A 13,376-nucleotide genomic window follows, 5' to 3' on the forward strand; every position below is an offset into this window, starting at 1 on the left:
TATACCCACGATCCCCAAAATTTCTGAGTGATACAGTGATACAGTACAAAACATTGAAATACAGCATAAGAAAAAATATAGGGTAATGAACTGGAAGTGATTTAATAGTGGTCACGTGTCTGTATAGAAACTTTTTTTTCTCGGAATCTGTCAAACGCAATGAAATTTGTTCCGACAAACACCGCTGCACACGGGTGCAAAATGTTTCTTTAATTCGCTGTTCGGTTTTTGAGTTTTGGCGATTTCTTCGACCCCACCCTCCCGGCTTGAAGGCAATTCCGGTGCCCGTCTGCTTTGCGGAATGCCAAGTCGGTGCATAGTTTGAGTAGTCGCTAGAGTTGAATAGAATGATTTACATTGAATAAAATTGCATTCACCTATGCGAAACTTGATATTCTATGTAAAAAAAAAAATTTCTTGTTATTATTATTTCTTATTTTAAGACTGGGTTATATTGACGTAACTTTGTAAATGACTAATGTCAATTAAGTTAAAAAAACCTGACATGTAAATAGATTATTTGCTAGATAACATTCACTCACACTCACTCAATCACTCTCACACTCTCACTCTCTCTATCTCTCTCTATCTATCTATCTATCTAGCTATCTATCTATCTCTCTCTTTATTTAACATTGACAAGTCGAGGATGCAAATTAACAGTGGCAGAACAAATAGTAATGATGTTGTCAGCATGGGGAAACATATTCATTGACATGATGGTGCTGAGGACTTTGACATGTTTGATTCGCTCAATCGCACGTCCAACGTGGATACAGACGCCAGCAAGCTTTCTCGTTTTTTTGACGTCTCTCTGACTCGACTGTTTCTGCATGGCCGCGAGTAAATGCTGGTATTAAAAGGGATACATTTCTTGCTGCTGAATCCTCACTCATAAGAAACCCCCTCGTTAGCTAACACTAAGTCACGATACTCAAGAAGATCCGAAAATCATGATCTCTGTGTGATTACATTGTCGGATGTTCGACCACCCAATACACGTGACATAAAAATCACCGACCCAGTTGGGGATATACCCACAAGGTGTAATTGTAGTTTGTGCTTGTAATTTGACCATGTCAAGGCACGACCAGTCAGGTTGCCAGTGCGCTCAATAAACACCTCGGCACAATCAATGATAACTCTAGCATCTGAATAACGTGACCCCCTAAACAATTTTGGTAATGTACACTTAACATCTTGCTTGTCAGGCGAATGGATCAAAAACGCGCGATCACAGACGCGATGACGAGGTCGGTTTCCATCCTTCGCGACTGACTTTACTCACCCAAATTTTTCTCCTTTTGGGATCTGCAATGAACCTATACGTTTTGTATCCCTGCTCTGATCTATTACAGCACCCAAAGGCGCAGCAACTAGTCCTAATGACAATTTATTTTACATACTAATAGCAGAAAAGTACGGAATACGCTCACGGAAAATGAAAAGCTGCTGCTTAGGTGGAACCAAAATGGCTCCTTAGTGCTTGCGTCACGTGCAGCGTTCGAAATTGGTGCCGACCCGGAGGCCCGAGGCCACCAAGTTTTTGCTCGGGCCACCGTTTCTACGAAACTGCCGGTCCTCCTGACCGGCACTTTTCCCTCTCATTTTATGCTGAAATACTGCGGTTATCGCAACGGCGTTTAGGCAGACTTGTAAACGGGAGCGTATTCTAATGCGGTCGTTTCTGACGGGGTATCCAAAAAGTATCCAAGTAGTCCTCAACTCATGATTCGCCATACGAACAAAAACTCGTGACCGTCTAAGAAATCGATTGCGGCCTACCGCATGTAGCGTAGCCCAGTGTTTTTATGTGTAACGCATAATAATAAGTTCCTATGTCACAGAGGTTATCGTGACTGAATTTGTTACTTTTCTTTACGTAGAAAGTGGACTATTTTTATTCGGTTCTAGAAGCAACGTCAACTGTATATATATACTTAAAGATTCTAGGCAGTTTTAACTTTGAGGATGTGCGGCAGCATTGATCTACGCATGGGAGTACCGAGGACTGGGGAGGAGAAAAACGAAAGTAAAACCTTTCCCAGAAGCTCCCCCGACATTCCTAGTGCTTGAAATATATTATTTGACCAACTCTACGTGGTAAGTCAAGTTAGTTTTTTTTGTATATATTTTTTCTTCATGCTGTATATCAATGTTTTGTACTGTATCACTGTATCACTCTGAAATTTTGGGGATCGTGGGTATATTTGCTATAGTTTATAGTATGTACAATGTTATGTTGGACCACAATGGAAATAGGTGTGTTAGCCACGCTTTTTGTGTTTTCATCCTCGATAATTTTCTAGCTGCATTTTGTTTTATTTATGCTGTTTTCGATGTAATGTATGCTTTGTTAATTATCGAAATAAATAAATCAAAATCAAAAAAATATGTCACGTGTATTGTGTTATTCGGCCACCCAAGTGCTACACCAATAAAGTATAATATAATAATAATGTATATGCTGTTAATGGTTATTTTTATATATCATTTTATTACTCACTGGTAGTAAATAAGCGGAACACCAACTTTTGTGCATTACCACCAACTTTCTGAAGTTGGTTGTCCCGCTGTCCACTAGATTTTCAGCCGAAATTCGAACCCTGGTCACGTGACCTAATTTTCGCGGTGTCCCGTAGAGTTTGGACGCTCGCCCAAAACTGGATGCTCTTGTTTTTCTCTTGTTTACTTTTTGTTTGACTCTTGTTTTGCAGGGCAATAGGATATAGTAGCCATGCTCTTTTGTTTTCTTTTTGTTTCGCCTTGTAACCTGACACACATAACACAGTCTTACTAACTTATTACATTGCAAATTGTTTCAATCAAATGTTTCCATGAGTGACGGGTGTTGCTATCCCCCGGGCGTGGAGGGAGGGTCACGTGATACAGTTGACGTATATTTCAAAATCATTACTCATCCGGTAACGCTAACTCCAACACCTCTAATGCTAACCCTAACACTAAACATATAGATCTCGGAGCGCTATATATAGGTTCTGTGATCCACAAAAATTAATCTATGGTGTGGGGACAGATATCATGATGCAAAAACCCTAATCCTAACCCTAACCCTAACCCGATCCCTAACCCTAACCCTAACCCTGACTCTAACCCTAATCCTAACACTAGTGCTGCCACGTTGCGGTAACCTCCCTCCACGCCCGGGGGATAGCATTACCCAATCCTAACCCTATCCTAACACTAGTGCTGCCACGTTGCGGTAACCTCCCTCCACGCCCGGGGGATAGCATTACCCATGAGTGACCGGGTTGGCCGCCATGATTGTTTATTGCAACAGTTTTCGATGGACGTGATGCGCAGATGACTACTGTGCATGCGACCTTGCAAAACAAGAGGTGCCTGCCTGCATGCACACTTACGAGCGTCCAGTTTCGGGCGAGCGTCTAAACTCTACGGTACAGCGGGACGCTCATGTTACAACTCTCTATATTAAGGGACTCTAAGAAGACCTATCGGCACTAGTCCTAAGATTACAACAAACGTTTGTTTGCCAAATAGTTCGGAAATTGCATGTTTTGGTGAATACGAAGGTTCTAAGACATTTTATCGTTACTCTAGACAATTGCTGTTACTCTAGCAATAACGGTAAGTGTCGTAAAAGTGGGGAAAACACTGGAGAATTCTCGTAATTAGTACTTTAAATTAAAAAAAAGCAAAAACAATTGCTTATAGATACCTCTTGCTTATATATAATCTCTCACCTCCTGTAGATATTTAAATCAACAAATCACTATAGTGATTGACTTTAGAAATGTGTGGGTGTAATGTCGCCGTTGCCATGGTGATTTGGTCACATGACTCCATCGAGTTCACGTGTATCTATACTCTAAAAAACCTGCGACGCACTAACATTTTGAAAAATTCACTCTTCGTTGTGTAGTCCTGTTCTATTAAGTATAACTCGTGATTTTTAGTGCCATGCCTGCAGCAAACGAATCTGACTTCATCTCTTTGTGAGGCAGGAGAAGTTATCCGGGGTCTCTATTTTTTGTCCGCAGGAAAGCGGACGACAGAGAGAGGAACTTGCATCGGGGAGTAAAGTGAGAGAGGAACCTGCATGAGGGAGGAAAGTGAGAGAGGAACCTGCATCAGGAAGGAAAGTGAGAGAGGAAACTGCATCGGGGAGTAAAGTGAGAGGAACCTGCACCGGGGAGGAAAGTGAGAGAGGAACCTGCATCGGGGGGAAATCAAGATCTCGATCACCGCCTGCTCGATGGAACCTTCTCTCCTTCCTTCTGCTTCTTTCTCTCCTCCTCTTTCTCTTCCTCCTGCTCCTCTTCCTCGTCGTCCTTCTCCTGTTCATTCTTCTCCTGCTTCTTCTCTTCCTCCTGGTCCTTCTCTTTCTCCGCCTCCTTCTCCTCCTCCTGCTCCTCTTTCTCGTCCTCCTTCTCCTGCTCCTCCTCCTGCTCCTCCTCGCTCAGACGTGCAGAGCGAAGTGGGGGAGAAACCGTACGCGTGTGACGTGTGCGAGTACAGTACGTGCTCCCGCTACAAGCTGAAGACTCACATGCAAACGCACACGGGAGAGAAACCGTACGTGTGTGAGACATGCGGGTATCGGAGCGCTCAGCTCAGTGGCTTACAGGCGCACGCGCGCACGCACACGGGAGAGAAACCGTACGCGTGCGATGTATGCGAGTACAGGAGTTCTCAGCTGGCGAGTCTCCAGATCCACGTGCGCACGCACACGGGAGAGAAACCGTACGCTTACCATGTATGCGAGTACAGGAGTTCTCAGATGGCGAGTTTCCAGATCCAGAAACCATACGCGTGCGACATATGCGGTTACACCTGCACCACCTCCAGCGACCTCAAAAAGCACTTTCTCACGCACAGGGGAGAGAAACCGTACTCGTGCGATATATGCGGCTCCGCCTACACCTGCTCCAGCAACCTGAAGACGCACTTTCTCACGCACACGGGCGAGAAACCTTATGCGTGTGATGCGTGCGAATATAGAACTTACTCTCGCGACAGCCTGAAAAAGCACATGCGAACGCACACGCGAGAGAAACCGTACTCGTGCGACATATGCGGCTCCGCCTACGCCACCTCCAGGAACCTCAAGATGCACTTTCTCACGCACACGGGCGAGAAACCTTACGCGTGTGATGCGTGCGAGTACAGGACTTGCTACCACAGCAGCCTGAAAAAGCACATGCGAACGCACACGGGAGAGAAACCGTACGCGTGTGAGACATGTGGGCATCGGAGCTCTCAGCTCAGTGGCTTACAGGCGCACGCACGCACGCACACGGGAGAGAAACCGTACGCGTGCGATGTATGCGAGTACAGGAGTTCTCAACTGGCGAGTCTCCAGATCCACGTGCGCACGCACACCGGAGAGAAACCGTACGCATGCGACATATGCGGCTCCGCCTACACCTGCTCCAGCAGCCTCAAGACGCACCTTCTCACGCACACGGGCGAGAAACCTTACGCGTGTGACGCGTGCGAGTACACGACTTGCTCTCGCGACAGCCTGAAAAAGCACATGCGAACGCACACGGGAGAGAAACCGTATGCGTGCGATGTATGCGAGTACAGGAGTTCTCAGCTGGCTAGTCTCCAGAGACACGCGCTCACGCACACGGGAGAGAAACCGTACACGTGCGACATATGCGGCTCTGCCTACACCACCTCCAGCAGCCTCAAGAAGCACTTTCTCACGCACACGGGAGAGAAACCTTACGCGTGCGATGTATGCGAGTACAGGACTTGCTCTCGCGACAGCCTGAAAAGGCACGCGCGCACGCACACGGGAGAGAAACCGTACGCGTGCGATGTATGTGAGTACAGGTGTTCGCGGCCGGCGAGTCTCCAGAGCCACGCGCGCACGCACACGGGAGAGAAACCGTACGCGTGCGATGTATGTGAGTACAGGTGTTCGCAGCTGGGGAATCTCCAGAGCCACGCGCGCACGCACTCGCACCAAAGAAAGGCCATGTACAAGCAATCGGGAGTGATGTGATGGACGGTTCTGCGGGTTAAACAGCTAATTCGTCAGACGTTAAACGTGTGGATACGGATGCACTCTCTCCAGTAGACTCCAGTGACGTACACTCAGGCTTGTATAAGAGAAGAAATGCTGAAAGGAGATGTGCATGCAATCAGGGATGATGTAAATGACTTTCTACCGATTAAACAGTTAATAAGGCAGTTCGTAGTTACGCACTGGAGCCCTATGACGTCATCGGGTCATAGGTCATTTGTACATAGCTGAAACGTTGGATCGCGCGTTCGCTCGTATGCACTTGTCGTATACTACATAATATGCATGAATGTTATACAGAAGCTATGTAAAATCGTGCATGCATTTGTTTTCTGTACTGAACCGATCGACTATCTGCCTGTGCATTTTGTTTTGTTTTGGATTTTTACGTGTGTGTATGATATTCATTGTGGGGTATTTTAGGTAGATATGCAGTGTCGGTTCTTCTTGGTCAGTCAGTTAACAGCAGTCAGTTCAGTCAGTCTCGGTCATATCATTTATTTATGGATGTCTTTTTGCTCCCTGGATTTCTTAATTCTAATACTACAGAAATGCACACTCAGACATACATGTAATTAACTTGCAAAGCATAAATATTGATTCATGTTTAATGCACATCTAACTACATGTATATGAACAAGGAGGAATCTTAACCTCTAAATACATTGTACAAGCAATTAAAGCAATGAAAATAGGGAAATTGTGTACGTGTATACTTGTATGAAACCTGCAAATGTGATAATTTATAATGTAGCAAGTTTAAAAAATAGCAATGAAATAAATGCGTTTCTATTTTAGACACAGCAGGGAATAAACATGTATAATAATTTCTTATATTTCTTATTATTAATATCTATGAAAACCTTTAATTTAAGTACCATTTGATATTAATAATAAAAAATATGCGTGACTCCTGTTTCATGTGTAAATGGTATTTTAGCTGGCATAGTATGGACATATATTGTAATCAAAATACTAATAACTGAAATAGTATGCATTCAAACAATGTTATGTTTATTAATGAATGCTATTTAATTAGTGAATGTTCGTTGCTTTATTAATATATAATTAGAATGAGATGTCAACTGCATATGTGTATGGAATGATGCAATTGAGAAATGGTCCTGGGAACATCAGATGTTCCATGATGACCGATTACGAACTTTGGGGTGGGTGAAGTATATTAGGACCTTTCAATAAATGAGACTGGTACTCGAAAGGTTGTTCACACATGCATCTTTGCGTTTGATTGCATAATTATGACTTGAATCTAGGAAATCGTACTATACGGCGTCCTGCTAATAGATGGTCCTTGATATCCGCTACGCATGCGCCGATCGGAACCGGAACCAGAGGAGATTGTAAGCCGCCTGCGTTTCAATGTGCAAATACTGTTTAGTTATTGTCATTTTCACGCTGATTTCTCTGTAAAGTTGAATTCGAACAAATGGGAACTTGTCTTATTATAACTAAAACACTTGATTGCAGTTCATTGCGGAGATCGTTCGTGCTGAGGAGGACTACGGGCGAGGTGCAAGACACAGACGTCGCAGGATACTGTACACCAATCGAATACCCCAGAACACTAGTACACACGTGCTGTTCACCAAAGGGCTTAGACATTTGCTACAGAATAACTGTCCAAATGGCGCCTGTGAATGCGGAGTGCCCGATTGAGGGTTGTGACTATGTGGCTACGCACGCAGAGGCGGCAGTGGTGGCGGCCATGCTGAGTATACACGCCACTGTGCACGTCATAGTCCCCGGGGCGCCGGGCGCGAATGCCAAGATGGAGAAACTTAAGCGTCCCTCCATAGCACTGGCTGGAACAGGCGAGGCCTGGTCGTACTTCATAACCCGCTGGAGCGAGTACAAGATGGGTACTAAACTTGTCAGACCCGACATAGTCGCACAGCTACTGGAGTGCTGCGAGGAGGAGCTGAGGAAAGATCTCACTCGCGCGGCGGGCAAGAGCCTAGCGGGCAGTGACGAAAAAGACGTCCTCGCCGCCATGAAGGCGCTCGCCGTTCGAGCGGAGAACACCATGGTAGCTCGGGTGGCTCTGTCTAACATGCGGCAGGGACACGAGGAGCCCATCCGGTCGTTCCACGCCCGCATCAAGGGGCAGGCGGACACATGCAAGTATGAGATGAAGTGCACCAAGGCGGAGTGCGATGAAGTCAACGACTTCACGGAAGAGATACTACGCAATGTGATTGCCCGCGGTATCACGGACCAAGAAATACAACTTGACCTGCTCGGTGAGAAGAATTAGGACATGCCATTAAAGGACATGATAGAGTACATCGAGGCCAAGGAGTCTGCGAAGCACTCGGCATCGCGCCTACTCGACCCTCAGAGCACAGATGCGATCAGTAGTTCGTATCGGCGGAGGAAACAGCAGGACATCCGCACTAGGAGAGGAGCCAGGCCGGAGAAACCGAAGGCCAAGCCTGAAGGGGTATGCATCTATTGTGGCGAGGTGGGCCACGGCAAGACGCCAGACTGGCGTGCCAGATGCACTGAGTGCCCGGGGTATGGTAAGAAGTGCCGGAAGTGTGGCCGCCAGAATCACCTTGACAAGGCGTGCCTGGGCGGCCGACCGACTAGACCCCCATCTGAGGAGACCGGCGGGATGTGCGACGAGCAGACGGCAGCCTTCGTCGAGCTATGCACGGTCACCATGGCCAGCGCGGACGACGAGTTGCGCACACTTCCGCTCTCTCACCACCTGTACGATGATATGTGCGATAAGTGGATGAAACGTGCGTCCGACCCTCAGCCGTACGTCAACCTCACTCTCACCAACAAGCGCAAAGATTACAAAGCGCTGGGTTTTAACCTCCTGAAACGCACCCGCGCAGTCACTCTGCCCGCTATGGCCGACACAGGGTGCCAGAGCTGCCTGATCGGCATTAGAGTCGCCCAACAAATGGGCCTGAGTACCGAGCACCTCATACCTGTGTCAATGACCATGAAGGCTGCGAATAACGAGGGAATTCGTATTCTCGGAGCCGTGGTGGTCAGATTCGCCGGTAACAGTGACAACGCTCGGAGATTGGAGACGCGCCAAATCGCGTACGTGACGGACACTTTGGACCGCATATTCCGGATGATACTCCATTAGGAGTGTTCCCAACTTTAATGTCATTAATGGTCATAATAAAATATATATATATATAGATATATATGGTCATGGTCATATAATAGTTTGTGGTTTAATGTCATTTATGTTAGGGTTAGGGTTAGGATTATCAATAATGAATCATTAATGATATCAAAGTTGGGAACACTTCTAATGGAGCGTTAGCCCATATTCCTCTCCCGCGCAGCCTGCGTAGACCTGGGTATGATCTCGAACAAGTTCACAACACTCGGGGAGGTGAACCTGACGACCTCGGAATTGTGTGACTGCCCGCGACGTGCGGAGCCGCCAACCAAGCCGACCACACTCCCCATGCTGGCAACCGAGGCTAACAGGGAAGCACTACACACACACTTACTCAGGATGTACGCTCAGAGCACATTCAATACGTGCCCACACCAGCCCCTACCAAGAATGACCGGCCTGCCGATACGTCTTATGCTTGATGAGGATGCGACACCGGTTGCCTGTCACACTCCCATCCCCGTGGCCATACACTGGCGAGACGAGGTAAAAGCAGGCCTCGACCAGGACGTTCGTCTCGGCGTGTTGGAGGAAGTACCCGTCGGTACGCCGGTGACATGGTGTCACTGCATGGTAGTCTGCGCAAAAAAGAACAGCAAGCCACGACGCACTGTCGACTTTCAGGCCTTGAACAAGCATGCGTTCCACGAGACCCGCCACACCCAATCCCCGTTCTACCAGGCGAGACGCGTACCTAACGGGAAGCGCAAGACAGTGTTTGACGCGTGGAATGGTTACCACAGCGTCCCACTACATGAGCACGACCGCCACAAGACGACGTTCATCACTCCATGGGGGCGCTACCGGTACCTATCGGCCCCACAAGGGTACATGGCATCGGGGGACGGCTACTCCCGACGATACGACGAGATTGTTGCGGACATTGGTGACAAGACTAAGTGCGTGGACGACACGCTACTATGGTCAGATACGATCGAGGGTAGCTACTTCCAGGCGGTCCAATGGCTGGAAAAATGCGGCCGGAATGGAATCATCTTCAACCCGGCGAAGTTCATTTTCAGCGCACCCACGGTGGAATTCGCGGGCTTCACGATCACCAGGACCGACGTGCGACCGTGCAGCCGCTACCTGGAGGCGATCCACGATTTCCCCCAACCGCGTGACGTCAGATCGTGGTTTGGGCTGGTCAACCAAGTGGCCTACGCCTTTAGTATGGCCGAACGAATGCAGCCATTCCGGAAGCTCCTGAAAAGTGGAGAACGCTTCGAGTGGTCCCCGGAGTTAGAGGACATATTCCGCGAGTCGAAGGACGTGATCGTTCAAGAAATCGAGCGCGGTGTCCGCATCTTTGACAAGACCAAGCCAACATGCATCGCCACGGACTGGTCAAAGGAGGGCATTGGGTTCTGGTTGTTTCAAAAGCACTGCCGATGCACGCCAGTCAGACCGTTCTGCTGCACCGATGGATGGAAGATAACCCTGGTCGGCAGCAGATTCACGAACGCGGCGGAATCCAGATACGCGCCCATAGAAGGCGAGGCTCTTGCAGTTGCGGACGCCTTGGACAAGGCGTGCTACTTCGTGCTGGGTTGCGAGAACTTGATCATAGCGGTAGACCACAAGTCGCTCCTGAAACTCCTTGCGGACAGAGCACTTGACGACATACCCAACCCCCGCCTCAGGAACCTCAAGGAGAAGACCCTGAGTTATCGCTTCCGCATCATACATATCCCGGGGTTGAAGAACAAGGTGGCAGATGCCATGTCACGTCGGCCGGTCGGCACCACGCGACCATCACTCATGAACCTTCCGGACGACGATGCCGCCATAGGGACCCACCTCCCACCCAGTACGCACACCAACGTCCTATCTCTCCTACGCCAAGCCGAGCTGGAGGACAACGATGACGTCGAGGAGGACAACCTGGCATGGTGCGCCGCAGGCCTCGAAGCATTGCGATCAGTGACATGGGACCGCGTGCACAAGGAGGCCACCAGCAGTGACGGCGATATGCACATGTTGGAGGAAATGGCAGTGGACGGCATCTCCGACTCGAAGATCGAGATGCCGGATATGATTCGCGACTTTCACCAGTACTGCGAGAACATTACATCGACAGACGGAGTGATCCTATACAAGGACCGAGTAGTCATACCACCCTCACTCCGCGGCGAGGTGCTGAGCGGCCTACACGCTGCCCACCAGGGCATATCGATGATGACCGCCCACGCAGAATCCTCTGTGTTCTGGCCAGGCATGTCGGCCGACATAAGCGCTATTCGGAAAAACTGCGAACCCTGCCACCGGATGGCATCCTCACAGCCGGGAGCACCGCCAATCCCACCTGTCCCGGTCGTTTACCCCTTTCAGGCAGTGTGCTCGGACTTCTTCGTGCACAGGGGCGTACACTACCTCGTGACGGTGGACCGATACTCGAACTGACCGATCATATCGAAGTCGACAGGTGGCGCCACTGGCCTCATAAACCACTTACGTCGCGCCTTCGTGACGTACGGGACGCCAGAAGAGCTCGCATCGGACAGGGGACCGGAGTTCACCTCCACCGAGATCAGGTCGTTCCCGCACAGATGGGGCGTACACCACCGCCTCTCATCGGTGGCCTTCCCCCACAGCAACTGTCGTGCGGAGATTGGAGTAAAGACGATGAAACGACTTATCACTGACAACACCGGAGAACTTGACACTAACGCTGTGCAGAGAGCGATACTGCAATATCGTAACACACCTGACCCTGACACGAAGATCTCCCCGGCAATGTGTGTTTTCGGCCGCCCGATACGCGATTTCATCCCGATTATCCCCGGGAAGTACAGACCGCATGAGACTTGGCGCGAGACCCTGAAAGCGAGGGAGGAGGCCCTCCGCAAACGCCACATCCGCACAGCTGACACCTGGGCGGAGCACACTAAACGCCTTCCGCCGCTTGCGGTAGGGGACTCAGTCCGCATACAGAACCAGACAGGGCCCACCCCAACAAATGGGACAAGACGGGCAGTGTCGTGGAGGTACGCCAACACGACCAATACGCGATCAAGATTGACGGCTCGGGCAGAGTCACACTTCGGAACAGGAAATTCCTGCGCAAGTTCTGCCCAGTTCACAACGACCAGCTGCCACCCCGATCGATCTATGATGACCTAGCAACCCGCATCACCGTACCAGCACCCGTCGTGACACCGCCGCTACGTGACCTCGACAGCAACCCCGCAACACTCGAGACGCAGACGGGGCCCACACCGCCGCCTGTGCTAACGTCCGTAAGCACACCCCGGCGCAGGACATCGCCCGCTTCAGTCACGCCAGCAGCACCAGGACGAGGCACACCGAGGCGCGCGATCCTTCAGATGCCACCACCGGCCCCTGAGACCCCCGAGTGCCCCACCCCCACCGGAGCCCGACGTGACACCACCAGCACCAGCGACGGGTCAGCGCCGATCCGCTAGAGCGACCAGCGTGCCTACCTGGCACAAGGACTACTCCATGGGATAGTCATGATGGGTTATATATGGACATTCGTTCATCTATTAAACTTTACATTTTTTCAGCCTTTATCCATTTGCATAATAAACACTCGGAGGGAGATAGAGAACATCGTATTATACGGCACTCTTGCATAATAGATGTTCCTTGTACCAGTGCGCATGCGCGATCGGAACCGGAACCAGAGAGGATTGTAAGCACGCCTGCGTTTCAATCTGTGCAATACTTGTTTAGTTATTGTCATTTCACGCTGATTCTCTCTAGTAAAGTGATCGAACAAATGGAACTCTGTTCTTATTTAAAATCATTCCATGGGTCCGTTATAAACATGTATCTCTATACCTAAAAGGCAGGATATCAATTATATCCAAGCATTTTTCCATTTATCAACTAAGTAACAGACAACCTAATTGAACAAATACCATGTATTTGTTCTACATGTATAAATATATATTGAAGATTACACACATTCTATATTGGGCAAATCTTGGTTAAATGTAATTTTATTTTAAACTTGGACAAATACAGTACGTACGGTTCCACTTGCTATCACACGGAACGGAGACACAGCGAGAGGTTTATGTACAATTGACCTTTGAACAAAGTTCACTCCAGAATCTCGCGCATGCTCAATGCGTAGCTACGATCTGGCTTATTCGTCAGACGTTAAACGTGTGGATACGGATGCACTCTCCAGTAAGGCCGAGACGGGTGATACTCCATTAGAAA

At 48.9% G+C, this 13,376-nt stretch overlaps 1 protein-coding gene across 1 annotated transcript; it reads left to right on the forward strand.

The window, feature by feature from the left end:
* Nucleotides 1-4,320: 4,320 nt before the first annotated feature.
* LOC106817890 (zinc finger protein 709-like) lies at nucleotides 4,321-6,257 on the forward strand (the record flags this gene model as incomplete). Its single annotated transcript, XM_014822600.1, has 2 exons — nucleotide 4,321; nucleotides 4,368-6,257. Coding segments are annotated over 2 exons (1,629 nt in total), but the record flags the coding sequence as incomplete, so codon positions are not given.
* Between the last annotated feature and the right edge of the window lie 7,119 nt (nucleotides 6,258-13,376).

The sequence above is a fragment of the Priapulus caudatus genome, unplaced genomic scaffold (genome assembly GCF_000485595.1).
Source record: "Priapulus caudatus unplaced genomic scaffold, Priapulus_caudatus-5.0.1 Scaffold1911, whole genome shotgun sequence".
NCBI classification, from domain to species: domain Eukaryota; kingdom Metazoa; phylum Priapulida; class Priapulimorpha; order Priapulimorphida; family Priapulidae; genus Priapulus; species Priapulus caudatus.